The sequence below is a fragment of the Arabidopsis lyrata genome, assembly GCF_000004255.2.
Source record: "Arabidopsis lyrata subsp. lyrata unplaced genomic scaffold ARALYscaffold_1, whole genome shotgun sequence".
NCBI lineage: Eukaryota > Viridiplantae > Streptophyta > Magnoliopsida > Brassicales > Brassicaceae > Arabidopsis > Arabidopsis lyrata.
The window spans coordinates 13,012,352-13,035,656 of record NW_003302555.1 but is presented as its reverse complement, the minus strand read 5'-3'; the positions used below and the strand labels follow the sequence as shown (position 1 = coordinate 13,035,656).

Genomic DNA, 23,305 nt, shown 5'->3' with positions numbered 1-23,305 from the left:
GTTATAAAATCCAAGAAAATAATTATTATTATTATAAAATCCAATAATTTTAGGATCTCACCCGTGGTATATCGTTTCTTGAATGATTTTAAATTTATACTACTAATATATATTTTAAATTTATCATATAAAGTATATGATTTATGTGAATATTTTGATTATTATAAATTAGTAGTTTTATTGCTATGCAAAATGTTAATATAAATATTTGCTATAAATCGGTTTTATGCATATTTTGTGGAGTAAAATTCATGAATTTTTTTTTTAAAGATATATGGAAAGATTGTATAGAGATTTTTAGAAACAAATTAGGCAAAATATCGTTTGGTTAATATCTTTTATTTAAATTTTGTAAAACTAAATAATAAATGTCAATGGCATGGACTCGTAAATAAGGTGGAACTTCAGGATTTATTTCATATTTGTACTTCAAAAATGTATATATGAACTAGAAATTAACCCGCGGTACACCGCGGGCCTATAATTTTACTAAATAATAAAATTAATTATTCTTTTTCAGGTTGAGAGCCCGCGGTATACCGCTGGAAATATTAATTTTACATGTTGAGACATTGATTTTAATATTGTATATTTTTAGTAGAGAAAATTGTGTAGTGTATGAAAAAATGATAAATTGTTTACAATAAAAATCTGTCATATTAATTATGATTTAGCGGTAAAATGGAATTTTGAAATCTTGGTAATGAATGTTTTAGGGGTAAGGAAAATACTATGTTTTTAGGAAAACATATACTTAGACACGCCGCACGCGTTTGTATTAAACAGATATCAAAACAAAAAAAAGAATTAAAATCGTAGAAACATTACATCATTAATAGAAAATAGAGAATACACAATGAAAATAAAAATTAGATTGCTCAAAAACTGAAGCATAGATGCTGAGATATCAAAACAAAAAAAAGAATTAAAATCGTAGAAACATAACATCATTAATAGAAAATAGAGAATACACAATGAAAAATAAAAATTAGATTGCTCAAAAACTGAAGCATAGATGCTGAGAGAAGTTTGTGTGGATGAATGAAAAATGATTTGCCGAATAGCAGAGCCTATATTTATAATGTTTAGAATTAGGTTGCTTTATTAGGGTTTTAAGAAAAGCATATTCTGCAAAATATTTTATAAGTAATTAGCGTAGATATGCTATAGTTAATCGAATCAGAATATCTAAACGAAATTAATTTTAGTTTCTATCGTTAAAGATCTTAACATATTTGATTTGCGCTTTCGCGATTTTTATAATTTTTGCAGTAAACCAACTTTATGACTTTCCATAGTTCAAGATCGTAGAGAATATTTGATGGTTAATCTGATAATTAGAAGATTCTATATATCTTAGCGAAATTTTTTCCCTAAATAACGAAGAAGTTACCATATACTTCGGAATTGTATTTGTTGATTTAATATTCGATTTTAAATTGAATAATTTACATAGAAGTTACCATACAAGTCCGGTAAGGTTTCTTATTTTTGCTGTCAAAAATACTCATATATCCGATTATCATTATTTCTATCAAAAATACCCAATTTATTAACTACATTTATTTTATAATAATTCAAAATAATATAAATATAACAACAAATAAAACTGAAATGAGAATTATATAATTCTGTTTAAATTAGGTCAAGAGATTGTAAAAAATTAGCTCAAATTTGTTAATTAGCATTAACTCATCATATTTTATATTTTTTTCTGTAAAAATCGTGAAGAATATATGTCATAAATAAAGAGTTTAGATATAGAAATAGTTAAAAATATAGATATTTTTAGAGTTTATAAATTAATTTCGTTTTGGATATTACCAAAATTTAAAGAAAGATCCAATTGAATATTTTTGGTCACAAAAAAAAACCTACCCATAAAGATTAAAATTTAGGATTATAGTTATTTCAAATTTTAAACTAATTTAGATTTTATAATTTTCATAAATACGAAAATAATTTGTTCACCTATATCAGAAAATATAACTAAAACAAATTACGTAATATTATATAAAAATTTAAAATAAATAACTATTTTCATTTTATGGTGTAGACAAATTATTATTAGTATTTATGTAATTTAGTTTCAAAAATAATTTAGAAAAATAACAAACATTAAATTTTATAACAAAACAAATTATTTTCGTAAGAATTTGTCCCCAAATTAATATTTACAAAATATTTATTTTAATCTCATATTCTTTCTATATAAAAATAAGTAGTTAGATAATTATTGGTTAGAAGTAGTTAAGGTAAATAACAAATATGGTTAGTTTAAAGATATCATATATATATATATATAACAAATAAGATTATTTACCATTAAAATAGGTAACTTATTTGTTTTATTATACGCATATTCTCTTAAAGAAAATTAATAATTAGGTGTGGGGAGAAGTTATGGAAATTAACAAATATGAATTAATAAAGGAATTAATTTCGTTTTAATATTGCCATAAATTTTTTCAGTTTGAAATTAATAAAGGCTTCATTTATTAGTTTGAAATTAAGACAACATCCCTAAAATTGCTTATCCAAAATCCGAATAGATTAAAACCGGGTCAAACCCGGATCCAAAAGACTTTTTGCAAAAATCCCCTGTAAAAATGTATATGTAGATACTAAAAAATTGTTAATGATACTCTATGAGTACCAACTATGTGCATGTTCTTAGGATTTAGGTATTACATCTTTAAGGAGTAAAATGACTGGGTTCCGACTTCGAGAAGAAGCAAAGCACTAGTCCGTCCCTCTAAACGCATCTCTCACAACAACATCTTTTCTTCTTGGAGGTTTCATTGAATACATTTTTTCTTCTTCTCTATGTTGTGTATATTCTGATTGTAACTCTTTATTTCTGTGGCATAATAGATATGATTATTACATTCATTGTGAGGTGGAAGATTTTGACATGTTAGGAGTAGAAGATTGGACAGTACAAGCAGGAACAATCCGTAATCAAGGCACCTACAGTAAGTAAAACATTACACAAACATATTTGACTACACTATTGTTGTTAATCACATATGTGAACTAACTTTTTTGTCAGGATTTTTTGGTAAGAACCTTAGACCATATCTGTGCTGGCACAAGTCCAGCAAGTAACTTCAAACAAGTATCTCCACAACTGAAAATGAGCTTTTATCCTAGAGACTGGAAAATTTTATTAATTGATAGTGATTATTAATTTATCGAGTATTAATCCATTAAGTTTTTTTTGTACAAATTATTCACAAGTTAAACTTCAATTTACAATTGTGGTCACTTCTTTTCTTCACCTAATCTATTTGGATGTTGTATAACTGCTAAATCATGTTTACAATCACTGTAAATTTACAATACATCATAACAAATTTATATATTGAAAATCAACTTAAAATTTGTTATTGTCTATATGCAGATTTAGTTATAGTGAAATATCATTATATATAAAGCAGATTCTAACTAACTTTGCTGATATAATAATCACATATTCATTCATGTTAACTTATTTTTATAATATACATGTATATATTATTATATATTATATCCTTTAATCGCGTGGTTCTGATATGGTGATTGATTCTAATGCTATATACTTAAAAAACTAGTTTAACTGTTAGAAACTGATCTCTGATATTGCAAATGCTTTTATTGCCATACAATCTAGTCCACAAAATTTGCATAATCTGTTTGGTCTATGATTAAATAATACTCTCTCTGTTCTTAAAAAATTGATTTTCTAGAGATTTTACATATTTAAAAAAAAATCATTGTTTAATTATTTGATAATTATTTATTTACAAAATAGTTTTAATAAATATTTATTTGTTATTGTTCACCACATCGATAAAGAGATTCATGTCTATTACATTTAGATTTTAAGGGAAACCAAATAATCTACAAATAATTTAGCCCATTTATTTGTAGTTGTATCCAATCCCCCATAAATGGGCTAAAGTCCACAAAACATAAATTTGAGCATCTTCTTCTTTACAACACATTCAATTTCATTTTGTATTTAAGGATACAAGAAGGCTATTTTGATCCTCCGACATATAAGTTGTCATTGTTATTGACTTATTGCCAAAATTTCATTAAAAAGGTCCCACGGGGAAAAACCTATAACAGAAATAAAACGGTTGATCCCAAAACGACACACACATGATCATCGGAGACAAAACGCACCCAAAATTATTTCCTTGTTCCGATAATCACATAAACCAAACTAGCTTCTGAGAACAATCTTAAGTAAAGATTACAGTTAACGCACAGATTGTATCCAAGTATTCTCCAATACACAACTTGAAGAAATCCAAGAAGCAACGGTTTCTATAGATATAAATCTAAGATCAAGCCACAAACGCATCCGTAACCATTAGAATCATGGAGCTCAGCTATCAAATCCCTAATCTACTGGTTCTATCTCAAATTCACTCTCAGTGAAACCAAAGAAATAAGCAACGATACAACAACAAGAAAGATACATAAATCTCACCTCCAGAATCTCACCAACAAAAAATAAATTTGAGCATACAAAACGATCAGTTTTATCAAATGAACTTATATAACTTTTCCACGTATAAAAATTAGGGAAGAAGAAAAAATAAATTTGAGCATACAAGAATATTGATGTGTAAATTTTTTATATGTTCAGAAATATTCATTTCTACTCAACTAACTTACATTCTAATGTAATTTTTTTTCCCAACCATATTATAATTTTGCAAATGTTGAAAGCAACGAAAGCTTAACCTAAATTCTCAACACATGTAAGTTTCTTGCGGTCAAAGGAATCATCTGAGAGTTCTCTTTCCCTCTTTTCTTTTAAACCCGAGTTGCTGCGTTTTCTCTTGATCATGAGCATCTACGTTGTGATTCTCTGCTATCTCCTGGGACCTGTGAATAAGAAAAATATAAACCTTTAGCACGAAAACATAGTAAGTTGTCTTCTCTTTTCTCCTGACTGAACTATGATGTTTGATCATCCACAGTGAGAAACAGAACGGTGTTTACCTAGACCTAAACATCTATTTGGTCCAAGGAAGGAGCCTTGTGAATCAGTAACAAATCCCAATTCGTGCAGCACCACTCTGGCTCGAATATATTCGTTTAATGGAAATGCAACAGTGGGTCGGATCTGAAGAAAAACAAAAATTTAACTTACATGAGAATCTTTTGTTCATGCAAATGATCTTTAAGAAAATGTTGATGATTCAACTAAACACCTGCTCTATTCTCAAACGAGCTTCTGTTCTCTCATTCTCAATGCTTATCCGTCTCTGTTCCTGCAGATTCTGTTGAGCATTTACGGCTTGATTCTCTGGCATGTCCTGAGAATAAGTTGATCCGAACCATAAAATCAAATGAGTAGTCACAGTAGAAAATAACAGAGTGTAACTCTGTTCTCTTTTCTTCTAGAACTCTGTTCCATCATCCGCAGAGAAACATAATTAGGTCTTGTTTCAGTTTTTTTTTTTTAACCTGAAATCTCTGTTGATGCAGATTCTCTTGAGCCTCTCTCCCCTGCCTCTCAATGCTATCTCTCTGTCTCTGCTCCTGCAGATTCTCTTGAGCTTCATGGCCTCTTGGATCAGGCATTTGAGAATCCGGAACAATCTTGGACTGAGAATGAACAACAATATAAGAAACTGGTAACTATTATGGAGATGGCTTCACACCTTGAAGAATAGATATTTGATGAACTTACCTGATACATAGGTTCTGCAACATTCCTGTCCATAATGTGTTGAAATATACAAGCTGAGCCGAACTTACAAGATCCTTTCAGAAAATACTGCAACGAATACTCCAGATTCTTGTTTAGCCCTTAAATGAACTAGAACAAGCTGTGTTACTTTTGCTAGATGACCACATTACAAAACTGCACTTACCTTACAAATCGGCGCATCAATCCTCACCTGTGGACGTTGATTAGGATGATTGTAACGGCAACTACTTCCAAAGCGACACAAACCAGTTTTGATGTAACACTGACAGTTTTCTACACCGGGACGAACTGGATACGGACTCGACTGCGTCATCCTCTCTAAAGATCATACCAACAACATAAACAACACAAGTCATATAATTCTTAAAGAGATCACAAATGATGATCAAAACCGTAGATCTTCTCTCAAAGATTTGAAACTACCTTTTCTTTTAGCGGAAGATGGAATCGACGACCCAATGGAGCTCTGTCTTTGTTCTTGAAGATTCTCATCTTCGTCTTCCTTCTCCTGAGAAATTCGTTATCGTCTCTGTTTTTTTTGAAACAATCCATAGTTAAATGAACAGAACAAGTTCTTGTTTACCTTGGGTTCTTCAATGGAGATCGACTCTGTTTCATCGCTTCTTCTCTCAGATTCTTGCTGATTCTCTCGAGCGTCTGCCATTAAAGTCGAGATTAAGTTCTCCTCGTATCAGTTTCTTCGACTCTCTTTCTTCAATGCCAAGAATCTTCTCTCTATTTCTGTTTTTGTTTCTCTATTAAATCACAGAATGGTTTGCTTCTTTAGTTTTTCGGCGGGAAACTGTTAGGGCGTATTTTTCTTTTTCTTTTTATCTTCAATAGCTATTAATATTCTTTCGTCTAAATTCTTTTTTTTTTTTTTTTTTTTTTTTAACCAAAAATCGTCTAAATTCTTTATATTTATTTTGTTTCGTTTGGAATCCAAACTTTGGATACAACAGTTCTTTTGTTAAAATATTTTGCAAAAAGTTCCATCACTCGTTTAATCAAAACTGAAAACAACGAAAGCTTAACCTAAATCTTCCCAACACATATCAGTTTCTTGCGTTCAAAGGAAACACAAATCAGTTTCTTGCGTTCAAAGGAATCATCTGAGAGTTCTCTTTGGTGGTCTCGTAACTCTGTTTCCTCTTAAACTCCATCTCCCTCGTTTCATTTAAATCCGAGTTCCTGCTTTTTCTGTTGATCATGAGCATCTACACTGTGATTCTCTCGAATCTCCTGTGAAACCGAAACAATAAATCAAATGACAAGTCACAGTAAGAAAACATAGTAAGTTATCTTCTCTATGTGTTGTATCATCCACAGTGAAGAAACAGAATCATGTCTTGTTTCAGTTTTAAACCTGTAGTCTCTGTTGTTGCAGATTCGCTTCTTTCTCTCTCCTTTCTTGCATGATTCCCCTCACTATTGCATCGATTAGAGGTTCCATATCCTGCCTTTCAATTGCTCGGTTTACCATCCTCTGCCTTTCAGTATTTCTTTGTATCTGAAATTGCGGATTCATGATCATATATAGAACAAAATAACAACAAAGTAACTTTCTTTATTTATACCCCTTCCTCTAGACATTCAATAAACCCTAGAAATCCAAACAACCTTAAAAAGACTTGGAAATTTTGTTGTATAGAGAAACTAACAAAACAAAGAAAACAAACCAGGGCATCAGAATTCTGATCTCTTGTTCCAGCTTCAATAACATCTGTTAATTTTTCTGCCAACTGTGAATCCAAGACATTAACAAGGTCGAAATATTAGACCCCAAGGAGAAGAAAGTGATTCATTAACTTTTTTGACTTTGTTTCTTACCGGATAGAGATTAAAATGAGAAGCCAACAACTGGTGTTGCTGCACAGATTGTTGTTGCTGTGTTGTATGGGATTGTGGTCTCTGCATCTCTTCTTCTTGTTGTTGATGAAACTGTAAAGTCGAACACAATCGTTGAGGTCGATGTATAAGCAAGTGAACCTCTCTCGTGTGGCTATATATATATTAGAGATAAACATGAAGCTTTCATAAGCCTAAAGTGATATATTAGACCCCTATATTTACGGGATATTGGCATATCCTAAAGAGATTTAGTTCCCTATGCAGATTATAAGTTATCTCGACTCTGTTTCACCCACTAGTATAGAAGAGGATCAGTTTTTTTTTGGTACCTGAACATTGTCTTGAGCCACTGTCCCCTGCCTTTCAGTATTTCTCTGTATCTGTTTTTGCGGATTCTCATGCTCTCGAATTTCCTACGATATATGTTTGTTAGAAAAGAAAAATCAAGGATTCAAGATAATAAAACAGAATAACAACAAAGTCAAGTTCTTTATATGTACCCCTTCTTCTAGATATTCAAATCTTTCTCTTGAATAACGCTTTCCGGAATCCACACTACTTTTTGCCTGAGAATGAATGAGTATTCATATGAGTAAACAGAAAATAGAAAAGAAGACATTTTAGTTTACTTACCCTCTTCTCTGGCCTGAATCCTGAGTACTCTATTTCGTGTCTCCTATGAGTTCTCTCATCAAATCTCCAATCCTAAGAATCAAAATCATACGAAAACGTTAAATCAAATTATTATGGAGATGGTGTCTCACCTTGGAGATGAAGTTACCTGATACATAGTTTCTGCAACATCCCTGTCCCTTATGTGTTGAAATTTACAAAATGAGCCCAACTTACAGTATCCCCTCCGAAAATACTGCAACGAATCTCTTTATAATCAAGTAAAGACTAAACCAGACGATAGCTCTTAGATGAAGTTACAAAACTTTACTCACCTTACAAATCGGCATACCAATCCTCACCGGACGCTCCTATGTTTGAAAGCAGTAAGCCAAGAGACAACCTATAGACTCAGCCAAAAATGGATAACTTTTTTTGTTTCTCACCTGTGGAAGTTGAGTAGGATGATTGTAACGGCAACTTCTTCCATTGCGACACCGCAGACACCAACACTCTTCACCGGGTCGCACTGGTTCGTGTCTCCTCTGTGTTCTCTCATCAAATACCCATTGGGATTCACTCCCTCTCCTATCCTGAGTTCTTTCATCAAATCTCATTCTGGATTCACTATCTCTCCAATCCCAATCCGGAGTTCTCTCATGAACCCTCCATCTGGATTCATAGTCACTATCTAGCCAATCCTGAGTTCTTTCATCAAATCTCATTCTGTATTCATTCTCTCTCCAAATTGGAGATCTATCCTGAGAATCAAAATCAAAGGAACACGTTAAATCAAACAAAACATACTGTGTAAGAAGTTAGTTGCTTTACCCTCCCCTGGTGCCAGAATCTTGACTCTGTTTCACGGCGTCTCCTATGCATCCCCACCACATCTCTCAGTTGTCTCTGTTGTGGCAGACACTCTCGCGTGTCTACGGTAGAGTGTTTGTAATCATGAATCTGACCCGCTTCGTTTTTTCTCAAAACCGAGTCTTCTTTACCCTGAGAAATTCGTATCGACTCTGGTTTCATCATAATATTTCACTACAAAGAACAAAGTAAATTGTTGTTCAGTTTCTTTACCTTCTTCTCGGGCAAGGATCTTGAATCTGTTTTCTGTACCCTATCAGTTCTTTCATCAGGATGTGTGCCCTGAGAAAAAAAAATTAAATAAAACGTTTAATCAACACATCACCATACGCAAGAAGCATAGCCATCTTTCTCGACTCTTGTTTCATGGCGTCTTTTACTTCTCCTCAGAATTCACAAGAAAACCCAAACGCCAAATCAAATGAGAAGTCACAGTAAGAACATCGTAAGTTGGATCAGCAGAGAAAGTTCAGTTTCTTTTTTACCTTCGTTTTTTCAATGGATCGCGACTCTGTTTCATGCCTTCTCCTCCGCATCTCAACGTCTTTCAGTCTCTCTTGTTTCAGATACTCTCGTACCTCTTCATCTCCCTGGTTGTAATAATATACATGATGACCTGTGTCGTTTATTCCAGATCCCAAGTCTTCATTCTCCTAAGAAATTCATATCGATTCTGGTTTCATCATAATAATCCACTGCAAAGAACAGAGAAAGTACTTGTTCAGTTTCTTGTTTTACCTTTGTTTCTTCAATGGATTTCGACTCTTTTTCAGCGCTTCTTCTCTGATTATCTCCAGCGTCAGCCATTAAAGTTGAGAGTAAGTTCTCCTCGTATCTGTTTCTTCTACTGTCTTCTCCAGCTTCTTTCTTCAATCTTGTTTCTTATTCCGCTTTTGTTTTCTAAATGCACATCTTCTCTGAAAATCAAATCAAAGAACGGTTTTTATATGCATAACTAATGACTCGTCAGTTTTCACAAGAAAGAAAATATATTTGCATCTTGAGTTTTTATTGGCGGGAAAAAATTTCCTGGTATTTTATGGATTTAATTTTCTTCAACAGCTACTCTGTTATGGGTTATATGAAAAATTAAAACCAACAACTGACAAAATAATAAACGTAAGAAATATAATTTCGAAATTCCTTTTTCTTTATACCACTAAGAAAATTACGAAATCATGTACATTTGATACAATTCCGTTTCAACAATTCTGAGAACTAAAAGTGCATCTTTTTACAGTAAAGATAGATCAGAAGCTACTAGAGGTCATGTATATGACTTTCCCTTTGAAGTCTCCTCTTTTTCCCCGGCGAAGCTGACAAGTAAAACTGTGAATCTCATACAGTATATCGACGTTTAGCATCACGATCAAGAGTCTTTGCATCCTCCTGCAAAACAAATTGGACAATTCACAATAGGCACAAACCTATGTAGTTTAGGAGAACAAAAGGATGTTGCAGAAATAATACATGAACTATAAATCCGATTGTGTCATTGTAGCCAAGAAGTTCCTTCCACTGCTTCCCAATGCTTAGCTGCAGCAAACACCGCAATAAGATATCAATCAGTCCCCAAAAAATATCTACCTTAACAAAACCAAGATCTGGCCATTATTTAATTGAAGCGAAGAAAACCCAATTGCTACAAAAGTAGGACAATGTGTCAATGTCCACGCGTTTTAATGAACGAAACAAGGATTAGATGAACTTAGAAAACTAGAGACCTCAGGAAATTCACTAACTACATGTTGTGTTTCCTCAAGAACAAGTCCATGTTTTACCTGAGCCTCCTCATTTGCAGCGTTCTTTGTCCATAGAGAGATCCTGTCCCCTCTGGCTCTGAAGTTCAAAACTGCCCCACAAATCTCATCTCCTTGGTCAAATTGCTCACCAACCAACGCAAGTAGCTAAAACAAGGAGACAAGAAACATCACAAAGATGCATCAAACAACCAGAATGGCCAAGGGAAAAACTACAATGAACTCCTGAAAGTTACAACAAATACCGTGTTAAGCCAATTGGATTCTAGTGTAGCTGCTTTAGGGAAAAACATAGTCCATTTTCCTCCATTACCACAGATCGGATCTTCCCATTTTGGTTCAATCTTATGTTTGAAGCAGTAGAGATCCGCCCCTGGAACCCACTTGGTTGGAGGATGAATGTTATTGTATAGACTGCATCAAGTAATCAACAAGCAGAGCTTTAAAATCATCCATAACATACACATGACACATTAAGCTAGAAAGAACCAAACTAGCTTCTGAGATGGAAAAAATCTGAAGTAAGAATTACAGTTTACGTACAGATAGAATCTAAGTATTCTCCAATACACAACTTGAAGAAATCCAAGAAGCTCAGCTATCGAATCCCTAATCTACTAATTCTGCCTCAGAACTATTTCAAATTCACCCCAGCTTAGATTTGTTCTCAGTGAAACCAAAGCAATTAGCAACGATACAACAACAAGAAAGATACATAAATCTCACCTCCAGAACTCTTCGATAGTAGCGAATGTGTACAAAGATCTCAAAGAACTTCCCCATGTGACTTGATTCGATTTCGAGGAAGGATTATCGAACCAAAAGGTCCAAGAATTCTGGAAGCAGTGCGATTTCTGGATTACGGTGGTTGATTTCTTCGACGCGTAGGCATCGTTCTTTTTCTCCTTCGACGGAGATTTCTCGTCACCGGAGATAGCCTTAATCGCCGGAACATGCTTCTCTTGACGGCTAGGGTTCGTCGCGGTGTTAGGATCGATGTTCTGATCAGCCATTATCGCCGATACCGAAGAATCAACAACCACCATTTTCTCTCTCGCTCGCTCGATCAGTTACTTTTCCGTTCGCTCCGTCGAGTCCGTTTCTAGTTACAGACGGAGATGGGAGAGAGAGAGGAGGGAAAAAGAGAGAGAGGTCTCTAATATAAAGCCTAGTATCGGTCCATTAGGTCCATAAGGCCCATTAAGAGCCCAAAATCAAATGCGCGGGGTTTTTTTTTTTTTTTTTTTTTTTTTTTTGGAATAAAACAGCGACAAAAACAAAGAGAGACCTTGGACTCGCGTAACGGCAACAAGTCTCTCTTTCCATCGATATCTGTGCGCTTTCGCTTTCTCCTTCTTATTAAGCTCTCGACATCTCTCTCTTAGGGTTTAAGAGACTATCTTCTAGTTGCCAATACTGGATCTCTCTGCACAGTCACGCCCATGGCTTCACTTGTTTCAAGCTCCTATAGATTCCTTGGAAATGGTAAGGTTCGCTATACTAGAGTTATTTTATTTCGATAGTGTAATGTGGGTTCTGATCTCAATTTTGTTGCGTTCCCTTGGGTTTTCTAGTTCGATTTTTTAATGTTAGTCGTTTTATCTATGTGGGTTTCTCGATTGTTAGGGTTTTAGCTTCATAATCTTCCTAAATCATTAATTTTAGGTTTTAGAATGTGAACGAAAATGGTTTTGCGTTGGTGATTTTGCCCTGTTCTTTTGGTAGGTAGTATTAATTAATTTGAAATGCGTTACGTATTTGTTGATATGATTAGTAGAAGAAGCTTGATTTTGCGATTTACCGGAAGCAATAAATCACAAAATTGGCAAATCTTAGGTCCTCTTGTCATCTAGGCAACCACTCAGTTCTTTAAGGAATCTGAGCCTTCGATGAATAACTCGATTTTAGTTTTTGATGTATCTTTACTGTAATGGCTTACCATATCTCTAAAGCTTAATGTCAAAATTCCCCAATTAGCTGTAGTAACATGAAATTTTTGATGAAGTAATTTAGTGTGGCTAAATCTAAGTCCGCTATTAAGCATTAATCTTTGACGAATTTGAAGGCAGTGACGACGAGTTAATAGGGTTTTCTCTTCTATTCTCAATTTGTTTTAGCTGTTGCATTAAGTGTGTAATCTTGTTTTGGTTTTGCTTTGTTCGGTAATCATTTTTCTTTGTTGAGAACATTTTCATATCTTGCATTCTTTTCTCCTGATGTTATAGGTCACCATACAGTTGAGATGTTGCCAAGGACTGATTCAAGGATATTCACCTGGTTGGAACCGGTGAGTTGAGATGTGTTGTTATGCCCCAGGTTGGGTTAGGGAATGAAGCCATTGGTCCGTGCTTGTAGGATAGATGTATAAAAAAAGTTTGATGTCTATCTTCTCTTCCGTTTGGAAATTATTTGGATTCTTCAACTATAATTATTTATGATTCTAATTCAAAGTTTTTTCGATAGATTTATTGAATCATACATATCAATCTTATTAAGATTCTGCACTACAAAGAATTTACTTTGCATTCATCATACATCCTGAAAGAGTCAGATTAGGGTCTTAGGGTCTTAGTGTAAAAAACTATGACAGTTAGAGATCCTACAACATCCATGTAATCAAATTGAAAGCAATACATATGATCCATGTAAGCGTTGTTTTGGCATATGAGTCATGGAAGGAATGCGCTGGTGCTGTCTCTAGGTGGATCATGACCTTGTGAGACTTCTTGTGAATGAGCCTTACCTTGACAAAGCCAAGAAGATGGGAATACCTTCTTTCTTGATTCAGGATTTGACGCCTTCCTTTCACTGACGGCATCCGAGAAACTCCTGAGTTCGTTAAGCCGCTTCATCTTCTCCTTCTTTTGCTTCTTCTTTTGGAAGGAGAGGAAGAACGAAGCCAACACTTTGGTGCCTTGCTTCCCAGATGATGATGATGAAGAGGAAGAAGACGCTTTCTGAAGTTTCAAATGCCGGTAATGTCGTCTGGGACAGCTCCTGGTGATTCTTATCAGGAGATTTTTACAACGCCGCATAATCGTCTGATTAAATGTAACTAGTGATGCTGTGGCTCTCATCTCGTGCTATTAAAACGAAAGCAAAGAGAGAATGTGTTGCTTTGCGCCTCAGGTGGGTTCTCTTTTGTAGCCATGAATTTGGATATTTGGCAGCAGGTGGGTTTCACGTTTTTCTCTCTTAACAAAAGTTTGTGGGAAGCCATGATTGTGCTTCTTCACAGAGAGGGCTTTTGTCTTCTCTCTACTAGTCTTCACAGACAAAGTCCTCGTACCAAAAGTGTGTTTAAACTAAAATTTGAAAGGTCACAAAAAAAAAAAAAAAGAGGATATTCTGTTTTCAGTATAGAAAAGGGCAAATTTTCAATTTTGTTTACTTTGTCGTTGTTGGCCTAAGGCATTGATTCTGATTTCAAACCATAGCTCTAAAATGGTGTGACCTGCACAAGTAATAGTGGTAGGTAATACATTGTTAACGGTGTCGGTGACAAAAGATTTTTCCGTAGTAATTAAGCACAGTAAATAAATGAAGGCGGTAATTTTAGTTTATTGTAATTTTTAGTTTATTGTATGATCTTTTATAATCTAATGTGGAAATGTGTTAGAAATGGAAAAGTATTGTCGTTGAATAAAACACAAAATATAATTAAGGGAAAGTTTGAATAAAAATTAAAAATTAAAAAGAAAGGAGGAATCAATAAATAAGACTCCTTATCTCTTTCCTATACGGGAGATTCTGGTTTTGCCCAACATAGTGACAAAAAGGAAAACGCAGTCCACACACACACACACACCAACTCACACTGGAGAGAAGACAAATTTTGAAGTTTGAAGTGAAGAAACAGTTTCATTTTGGGGAGACGAATTCGATTTTTCCGATCGATCATGCCGTCCGGTGCGAAGAAGAGAAAGGCGTTGAAGAAGAAGAAGCAACAGGAAGCGATTGGAACAAGTACCAACAACAACAAGGGTTTCAATGGTACATTTTTCGTAGCTCGATTTTGGTTTCAGGATTCGTTGTTTGCTATGTCGATAGATTTGTCGTCAATGGTGTTGAAGGATTTTAGTATAGTTTCCGCAAGTTCACGCCTAGAATTATCCATTTTCGTGGTTGGTACTAAGGATATTGAGTAGACGGTTAGACAGTGTATAGAGAGATCTGTTTGATTACTGCTTTCAGTATCTGTTTCGAGTTAACATTTCGTACTGATCAAATGCTGGATTGTTTTTTGTTATCATTTTTGGAACAGTAAGTCTTTTTTGTGTGGTTAGTAGTTATTTGTTTGATCTTTAAGTTTGGCAAAAAAAATCTCAGGAAATGATGAACATGGAAGCCAAGATGGGAGGGGAAGTGATAGCAGTTTGAGCTCCCCTGGTTCTCAAGGAAATCAAGAATTTGGGACTAAAGATTCATCTGCTGCTCTATCGTCTGGTGTGGTGAAGGGTGCTGTTAAAGAGGTATCTGGAGATGCAGGTGTTACTCAGGGACTAGGACCGAAAAGTGGCAATGCTATTGTGGTTGAAAGAGTAACGGTTGACAGCAAAAATGTTGTGGGAAAATCAACCAATTCCTCTTCTGATAACCGTACTCACCCCGCCAAAACTGTAGCTTGTGGTAATTCAGTTACGGAAATCACTCCCGTTGTTGATTCTGTCAAACCTGTGGTTTCTCTCTCCAAAGCAGTGGTTTCTGAAAAGAGTGAGCATCTTGAGACCTCAACACACTCAAATTTGGTGAAAAAGACGTCTGAGAAAAATGAAGAGTATCATCCACCTCCGGGACTGGAAAACAATAATAGTAAGGTGGTTACTCTTCCGAGATTTGCTGCTGAAACAAACAAACAAGTAGAGAGTGTAAGAAAATCTGAAGTTCCAGTATCCCCTGAGGAAAAGGTAGCATCTCTATTCTCATTTTTGCATCATGTACATGTGCTTTCGTCTCTTTTCAGTCCGCTGAATCGTCTGGATGTATGCAGCGTCTTTTGCTCCCTGGTCCACCAGCTGTCCGAAAGACTTCATTTCTAAGCTGCTGCGGTTTGTTTGATGCTTTGACAGGATCTGATAGATAAACACAGGTTAGTCTTGATTCTTTGTAGATGTACTTTATCTGGTTGAGGCTCCTGATTACTAAGAACTCCCATGGCCTCAATTTTTGATATTTTTCCGATGGTTTCCTTGAATTCCTTTAATACTTCGCTGAAACTATTTCACCTAATTCTCTAAACATTTAGTTGGTATAGTAAGAGAGTTCATGGAGTTAGCATCTTGAATCTTGAATGGCTCTTCAGTAGATTGTTTAGCTCAGAGTTTCAATCAGTTTATCCACTTTGAAACCCTTCTCCAAGAGGCTTGTTCTTCTGTAGTAGCTATCTAAAACACAATCAAATTTTTGAAGAATAGAATGATGTGCAAGACACAATTATGCATCAGAACATGGACTTCAGATTCCTGCGAGACTATGTTCTAGTCTAGCTTCTCATTTATCTTGTTTGCAAGTCTAGTTGATTGCTATTAACCACCTTGATGTTGTTTATTTGGGTTGTCACAAAATCTTGTAAATATATCAATTAGCTTGTTCTTGTGTGAATCTTTTACAACATTGTCTATTATGTTAAACCTGTGTCTGCTCTGCATTGTGCTCCAGAAGAGCAGGAGCTAGGTGGATGCGCTTGATAGCCAAAGCTTAAAGACAACCGAAAAAATAGGATTCATGGTCCGTACACTCTTCTCTGTACATTATGTCTTTGATAGATAATAATGTGGTCGGCTTTTAGCAACATACGAGAAAGACCAAATATCCTAAACAGGGTAAACTTTCTTTTTATTTTTTTGAAATACAATCTTCTTTTGTTCATTAAATGGATTTTAGAACATGAGACTTTATATAGTTCCATTTTTTTTTCTATCTATTATCTTTCTGTAGTTCATTAGATATATATAGAGGGATGACCCGAACCAAGCCTTAAAAGTTTGATTTTATTCCATGAACACAAAGTGACACACACAAAACAAGATCCAATCCTTTTGTACATAAAGAATGCATGAATTTATCTTAAGCTTCCTATGGAAATAAATCACACACACAAATACAAACGCTCACACACACAATCCCGAGTTTCCGATGATTGCCACAAAAGGAAGAAAAAGAAACCTGACACCATGATTCCTTAAGGTCTCCTCACGCCATGAACTGCTGCGATGTAAATAAGCTGGGTGACTGAGAGTATGATCAAGAACGCCTCCAAGGTTCTCTACAGAGAAGAATGACAGAAAATGGGATTGTCATGAAACCAACAATGCTTGGCTTTCCAAATTTGAATCTATAAGGTTCGAGATAGAGAAAAGTCTCACCAGTTTTGCATTTCGCCCTTGTAGCTCGATTTCTTTCCAAGCGAAACTGTTGATAAAAGGAATGATTAGTCATACTATCCATGTCTTTGAACATGATGTGTTTGCTTGTGAAACAAGAGAGTTTACCCCATGGCTAGGACTGTGAGGGTCCAGGCAATGGTTGCAGCTGTGGCTGCAGCTGGTAAGCTTCCCATGGTCCACGAACGAATGTGGCTAAGGCCCGAGATTGTGGAAGCCGCACCAACCACTCCCGCTAGCAACGCGAATATCACAAAGAATCCTGTGGCTGCGTTTCCCATCGGGAAATAAATTGGGGAGAAATGTGCTGGAAGCTCTAAATTAGGGCCTGCCCAAATTTGATTTCACAAGAACTCGAAATGTTAGAAGTTCAAGAACAACAAGAACAAATAATTGCGCCAAAAGCATACTAATTCGAGAAACGGTAAGGAATCAGAATCGATAAATCTGAATGTCAGCCGAATTCTTACCGACTTCGAATCCATGGTCGATGGCTCGGTTCATGGCCCATCCTCCAATGCCTAGAACGATCACATACATGCAGAAGTTCAAAACCAGAAGTCCAGAGGCAACAGGTTTCATTTGCTCACCCGCCATTTCGCCTTTTGAAAAACTACGAAAGCGGGAGGAAGAGAGAAGAAAGAAGAATGAGGAAAATGAAGTTTGTTCTTATGATTGGAATGAGGCATAATGAAGCCACATTATATACTAACTTGCATTGTTCTTTTCTTGTTAAGGCTGTTGGTAATAAAAGAAAGGTTTATTAGAGAGTTGTAAAGTTCATAGCTTCAAGTTCAAGGCAAATTTTATTAATTAAACCAAAGATTCTTGGCTTTGCTCTTTGTACATGTAGAAAGTATTGTCCAATTTTCAAGAGTTTTTTAAGATGTTCTTACAGAAGACAAAAGTTAGATTCTTTACCAGTTTTATGTCTCCTTATTTAGCTTTTTATCCAATTGGGACATGGTATTTATTCTTAAACAATTCTCAACGATTTAGTATAATTTCAGAATTTCTAGTTGGTACTTTTATGAAATATCCAAAATTTAGCAGATTAAGATTAAGTGATTAGCTACTAAAACAGAGAAAATCCAATATTTACGAAAAGCTTAAACTGAACTTAGTTTTTTTTTTTCCTCAGAGAATAGTAGTAATGTTTGTCTTGTATAAAGTATAAAAATATCTGAATCTTTTTACAAAAAAATCTATCTTCTATGAAGAAACTCTAAAATACAAGCAATTGTTGAGTACTCTGCTCTTGTTGTTGCAAAGAACATTGTAAAGAACACTTAGCACTAGAGATTGACATCAACAGAGCCTTTTCTGTATCTTTATCCATTCTTCTTTTGATCAGTTTGATTAGATACTCCAAGAAAACCGAATCGAATGGCAACGTGATTGGTCCTTACGTGGAGAGGCCAAACTCTTCTTCAGATATCTTCAAGAGCTCTTGGAAAACAGAGTTGCTCAGGTAACTTATTGGAAACGCAAAGCGGATTTTATCGGATGTGTAAACCACAAAACAGCCTTTCTCTGCAGGGGTTGAGCTGCTAGTAGTAGCTACTGATCTCTCAAATGAGATTCTCTTTCTGCTTAAGGCAGCTCTCTGTTGCCATTTCTTGGCCATCTTCAAGAGCTTCTTTGTGTTCATCATTATATCTAGAGAAAAGATTTTTTAGATTGGAAAACGGAAGAGATGTGCATATAACTCTTTGAATGCAAGTTGTGGTTGATGAAGAATCCAATAGGTTTGTTTGATTATATATAAGGAGAAACTATTAGAGTTTAGATTCACTTCAGAGCAACCATACCAGATCATAAGGGGTCCCAAAGTTAGCAACCAATCTTGTCTGCTCATCAACATGTGGATTAGAAACCTCTTCTGAAAAGACATGACCATGTGGATATAGGTATGAGTCTTATACAATAGTATTACAATTAAATTTAGACACAAAGACATGTGCTAGTGAATGAAAGATGTAGAACTTGTAGGACCTTTGATGTTCTCAGAGAAGTTAAGGACTAGAATGGGAAATGAAAAGGAAAACTAAAACGTCTAAAACCTTTTTTCATGAGAATCTAACAAAAGTTGGGAAAATTTTATCTAGAAAAGATTTCAAATCCTTGGAAGAAAATAGGTTTTCAAAGATGTTACAAAGACTAGTCATTAAGTTTAGTCATCGAGTTAATCTTGTGTACTATATTAGTAGTGTTACTTTGTAGTTCTTGTGGTTGCAAGGAACATTGTTAAGCGCATCTAGCACTAATGATTGACATTATAAGAGGATTTTTTGTGTCTCCATTCGTTCGATCAATGTGATGAGATATTCCAAGAAAACAGAATCGTAATGGCAAGATGATTTGTCCACCAGTCAGGAGGCCAAACTCTTTCTTCAGAGATGTTCAAGAGCTCTTGAAAAACAGAGTTTCTCAGTTAACTTATCGGACAAGCAAAGTGTTCTGTATCCACCATAACAACCCTTCTCTATACCGACTGAGCTGCGAGTAGTAGTACATGATGTTTTCCTCTTTAGGGCTGCTCTCTATTGCCATTTCTTGGCAAAAAATAAAGATTTGTTAGCTGTGATGTAGAACTCTTTGAATTAATGCAAGATATGTTTCCTTACGTCTTCACATCTGAAACACGGTACTGATTCTAAAACATTCAATGATTTTATGCAGGCTTTTTGATTCAATCCCAGTCCAGTGATGCTTCTGTATCTTACTGATAAGTTCAAGTAAGCGTGGTTGCTAGAGAAATTTGAAGAGCATCTCGTTTGGACTTCAATGAGTTTTACATTGCTATTTGGCTAAGCACTATCAAAGTCCCAACAAGTCCTTATTGGAGTATCAAGAGTTGCTCCTGTTGGTATCAGAATTCTTATGTAATTTTACAGTAACTTCCATCTAAGACAAAACAGATCAAGACCCAAACCTGTATATGAGAGAATCTTTCTATTGATATTAAAAGATGTTAACAGAGTTACTTCTTTTACAACTCTTTCTATTGATGATATGAAACAAGAAAGCAAGACATTTTGAAAATAATGTAGAGAGAATTATTCTCAAACTTTCTCATAGATACCAAACATGTTCTGTTACACTTATATTAAGAGTGCAATGAGCACACTCACACAAATTAAACACAAAACTGTACTCGGACTCGGACTCTATCTAAATTATCACTGGATTATCACACTTGTTGAGCTATGACTCTGATTTCCGCTCTCAGCAGATTGACCATTCTTTGTTATCTGCAGGGAATGCTGCTCCATACTATTTCCTTTTGTTGAGCTCTGACGATGTTTCTTTCTCGTTGAATCTTCATCAGGCCATGGCGTTTTGTTCTTTTCCAAGACAGAGTTAGTGATACCATTGTAGTCGCTTCTTGACCATAAATTGAACATGCTCAAGTGATCAACTTCCTCTTGAATGAATGTGCACCCAAGCTGTTCCAGTTCTCTGTGATAGTTGAGATGATCGTCAAAACTAACGGTTGCTACCATCTGACAAAGAAGACGAATTATTACATGAGAACTCAAAACAAATTACTTGTTACACAAGAAATAACCAAAAACTTTATAGTGAATTGAGATTTTGTTGCTTACTTGATTTAGAGCTAAGCGTGCATCTATTCTCTGCCTTGTGATGTCGTCTCTTCGATGGTCGATCTGCCGTTTGTTTTGGATTTTATCTTGCGCCTTTGCGATCAAGTTTCTCAAATCAATCCCATTAGGCTTCTTTGTCTCTGTTTCGTGAAGACACTCTTTCGAAGAAGCTGTAATTGATTTCTCCGGTTTAGTAACCTTTGTTGTTGTAATAGCTCTCGTATCCACCCGTTTGGTAACTTTCCTCTTAGTCTCCTGCTTTGACTCGGACACTGATGATTTGTGAAGACTCGGTGTCAACGTCCTGCTAGATTTCGCCTGAAAGATTAAAAAAAAAAGTAAAAAACATAAACAAATTAGAAACTCAATCTTATTAACAAAAAAATCAATAAATCTTTTACCCTAAATTAAAAAACAAACAATTTGTTGAAATCTTAACCAAAATATATCTTAAAAAGAAACAATTGTTGGAAACTAGGGTTTCGGAAGACCGACATACCTTAGTAATTGACACCACTTCTTCGATGATCTCCGTTTGTCTCTTCGTCAGTGGCTTTTCTTCGCCGAAATGTTGGCGTTTCTTTGAAGCCGCCACAACGTCGTCGTACTTTTCCCTGCCATCACTTCTGGTTCGACTCACAATTTGTAGGTCGTCTAAGTCTATCTTAGGGTTTATGGATAACAAGGAGACGTCTGAGAAATCGAATGAATTGTACCTGACGCCTTTGGTTTTGTATCTCTGATCCTTGGGAAACAAATGCAAAGCGCTCCTTGTCGTAGAAATCTCCATGGCTCTCGCTAATTAAGAATTATATGTTAAAACAAACACAGGCTTCTCGATAGAAATATAGAAGATGATTATGAGATGAGCTAGATGAGAAGAAGCATCTGACACAAAACCCTAAGAAAGTCTTTGGAACCAAGTTATATATCTGTGATCAGACTTTTATAGTCTTCTCTTCTCTTTCTCGTCAGCATTAGGCGTCCAGCTGTGTAGATATTTTTAATCAGATTTTTTTTTTTTGGTGTTCATTTATTTGGATTTAATTATTTTCCTTTTATTTTTCTTGTTGTAATTCGTATGATAATTAGAGTTGTTCAATTATTGTTTTGATTTATATTTTTTTAAGTTTCATTTACGCTTAAATACTTCATATGTTTCATTTTAATTGATGTTTAAGGTTGTTACATATAAATTAAAAAATCATTTTTTCTATTTAAATTAAAACATCATATATCTATATCTATATTCTATATCTATATCTATATATAACAATATTTGAGAAGTGTTTTTGCTGATGTGTCGGACTCTCGGCTCTTGTTGAGTCCTTGATTTTACGTAATTACTTAAATACCCTCTATTAAATCAAGTCGAATATCAACTAATGTTCAATTACATAAATAACCCTAATAAGTGAATATTTGATATCTATATATAACAATATTTGAGAAGTGTTTTTGCTGATGTGTCGGACTCTCGGCTCTTGTTGAGTCCTTGATTTTACGTAATTACTTAAATACCCTCTATTAAATCAAGTCGAATATCAACTAATGTTCAATTACATAAATAACCCTAATAAGTGAATATTTGATATAATTTACATTTTATAAAATTAATAAAATTCGTAAACACGAAAAAATAAGAAAACCTAAAAAAAATGGATCGATTGTAACATTTTTTAAAATTAATAATATTCGTAAACACGAAAAAAATAAGAAAGACGACTCTTAATTAATATCTTGTCCATGCCAAGTCTTCAAACCATCATATTGAATTATTGATGCTATCCTGCACCATAGAGTTCAAGCTAATAAAAGAGGGTGTTCTTTAAAATTACCTTGAATTATCTGATTGGATCATGCACGAATAATGAATATAGACTCGATGAAAGTGTATTAACCTCCATTGATCGTAATGAAAAACGTGGGATTTCGTAGAAGGAGACGGAGAATGGTCGTGTGTCTTTCTTTTTTTTTTCTTTTTTTTTTTCGTTTTGTTTTCCGTTTTTTTTTTGTTTTTTTTCTTTCTTTCCCAACCAATCGTTTGTGATAATTATGAGTTAAAAATTAAATTTTCCTTTTTTGATAAGTAGATATTGGCAAAAAATATCAAAACAATCCTACGTATATTCTTTAAATCTGATTCATATCTCTAATAAAATTTTATTTTTTAAATATTTTATGTCGATAATGACGGAAAATCTAAACAAATGTAAGATATAGTAGTAAATCTAAATCGTTATGTTATTATTCCATCTTTATCTTAAAATAAAATGAAACGTTACTTAAAATTAATATGTATAATATTGAATAAGACAATTTTAAATTATTAATTGTTATGATATAGATTCGCTTCTTAAAAAATATATAAATCTTCCTTTTTGTTGTAGATATTACACCGCCTCTTAATTTTATATAAATACCTGGATTGGTAGTCACCTTTAGATCACAACTAACCCCTGTTTTTTTTCTTCTGTAGTTTATTTATGGCTCGATTTTTATAAAAAT

At 34.4% G+C, this 23,305-nt stretch overlaps 8 protein-coding genes across 11 annotated transcripts; 2 read left to right on the top strand and 6 right to left on the bottom strand.

Annotated features, from left to right (window-relative positions):
- Positions 1-4,597: 4,597 nt before the first annotated feature.
- LOC9326879 (trichohyalin) lies at positions 4,598-10,082 on the bottom strand. Its single transcript, XM_021014881.1, has 19 exons — positions 9,785-10,082; positions 9,532-9,699; positions 9,260-9,328; positions 9,008-9,178; positions 8,623-8,937; positions 8,512-8,547; positions 8,346-8,432; positions 8,198-8,269; positions 8,065-8,130; positions 7,894-7,977; positions 7,544-7,654; positions 7,393-7,455; positions 7,080-7,223; positions 6,297-6,404; positions 6,137-6,221; positions 5,877-6,031; positions 5,693-5,779; positions 5,467-5,607; positions 4,598-4,874 (listed from the first exon to the last, which is right to left on the bottom strand). The coding sequence occupies exons 1-19, from the start codon at positions 9,851-9,853 to the stop codon at positions 4,779-4,781; spliced, it is 2,127 nt and encodes a 708-aa protein (XP_020870540.1). The 5' UTR covers positions 9,854-10,082; the 3' UTR covers positions 4,598-4,778.
- A 96-nt stretch (positions 10,083-10,178) lies between these two features.
- LOC9326878 (eukaryotic translation initiation factor 4E-2) lies at positions 10,179-11,970 on the bottom strand. The gene is made up of 5 exons (XM_021011579.1): positions 11,533-11,970; positions 11,052-11,220; positions 10,828-10,953; positions 10,517-10,582; positions 10,179-10,435 (listed from the first exon to the last, which is right to left on the bottom strand). The coding sequence occupies exons 1-5, from the start codon at positions 11,850-11,852 to the stop codon at positions 10,385-10,387; spliced, it is 732 nt and encodes a 243-aa protein (XP_020867238.1). The 5' UTR covers positions 11,853-11,970; the 3' UTR covers positions 10,179-10,384.
- Positions 11,925-13,268, top strand: LOC110225355. The gene is given in 4 exon segments (XM_021014872.1): positions 11,925-11,958; positions 12,037-12,174; positions 12,177-12,291; positions 13,032-13,268. Coding segments are annotated over 3 exon segments (273 nt in total). The 3' UTR covers positions 12,278-12,291; positions 13,032-13,268.
- LOC9329633 lies at positions 13,208-14,458 on the bottom strand. The gene has a single exon (XM_021011581.1). The coding sequence runs from the start codon at positions 13,881-13,883 to the stop codon at positions 13,476-13,478; it is 408 nt and encodes a 135-aa protein (XP_020867240.1). The 5' UTR covers positions 13,884-14,458; the 3' UTR covers positions 13,208-13,475.
- A 133-nt stretch (positions 14,459-14,591) lies between these two features.
- Positions 14,592-16,725, top strand: LOC9326877. Of its 2 annotated transcripts, none has more exons than XM_021011577.1 (4): positions 14,592-14,799; positions 15,136-15,713; positions 15,797-15,895; positions 16,468-16,707. In XM_021011577.1, exons 1-3 carry the CDS (start codon positions 14,706-14,708, stop codon positions 15,887-15,889), a joined length of 765 nt encoding a protein of 254 aa, XP_020867236.1. In that variant the 5' UTR covers positions 14,592-14,705; the 3' UTR covers positions 15,890-15,895; positions 16,468-16,707. The 2 variants fall into 2 exon arrangements, with proteins under 2 accessions (XP_020867236.1, XP_020867235.1); XM_021011576.1 differs by having other exon boundaries at positions 14,593-14,799; positions 16,465-16,725.
- A 52-nt stretch (positions 16,726-16,777) lies between these two features.
- LOC9326876 lies at positions 16,778-18,125 on the bottom strand. The gene is made up of 4 exons (XM_021011580.1): positions 17,660-18,125; positions 17,298-17,517; positions 17,172-17,217; positions 16,778-17,071 (listed from the first exon to the last, which is right to left on the bottom strand). The coding sequence occupies exons 1-4, from the start codon at positions 17,784-17,786 to the stop codon at positions 16,988-16,990; spliced, it is 477 nt and encodes a 158-aa protein (XP_020867239.1). The 5' UTR covers positions 17,787-18,125; the 3' UTR covers positions 16,778-16,987.
- Positions 18,126-18,334: 209 nt separating this feature from the next.
- LOC9326875 (auxin-responsive protein SAUR61) lies at positions 18,335-18,942 on the bottom strand. Its single transcript, XM_002890767.2, has one exon. The coding sequence runs from the start codon at positions 18,841-18,843 to the stop codon at positions 18,595-18,597; it is 249 nt and encodes an 82-aa protein (XP_002890813.1). The 5' UTR covers positions 18,844-18,942; the 3' UTR covers positions 18,335-18,594.
- A 1,293-nt stretch (positions 18,943-20,235) lies between these two features.
- Positions 20,236-21,984, bottom strand: LOC9329632. Of its 3 annotated transcripts, none has more exons than XM_021014694.1 (4): positions 21,514-21,982; positions 21,297-21,420; positions 20,798-21,115; positions 20,236-20,695 (listed from the first exon to the last, which is right to left on the bottom strand). In XM_021014694.1, the coding sequence occupies exons 1-4, from the start codon at positions 21,585-21,587 to the stop codon at positions 20,372-20,374; spliced, it is 840 nt and encodes a 279-aa protein (XP_020870353.1). In that variant the 5' UTR covers positions 21,588-21,982; the 3' UTR covers positions 20,236-20,371. The 3 variants fall into 3 exon arrangements, with proteins under 3 accessions (XP_020870353.1, XP_020870354.1, XP_002890812.1); XM_021014695.1 differs by having other exon boundaries at positions 21,297-21,411; XM_002890766.2 differs by having other exon boundaries at positions 21,297-21,984.
- Between the last annotated feature and the right edge of the window lie 1,321 nt (positions 21,985-23,305).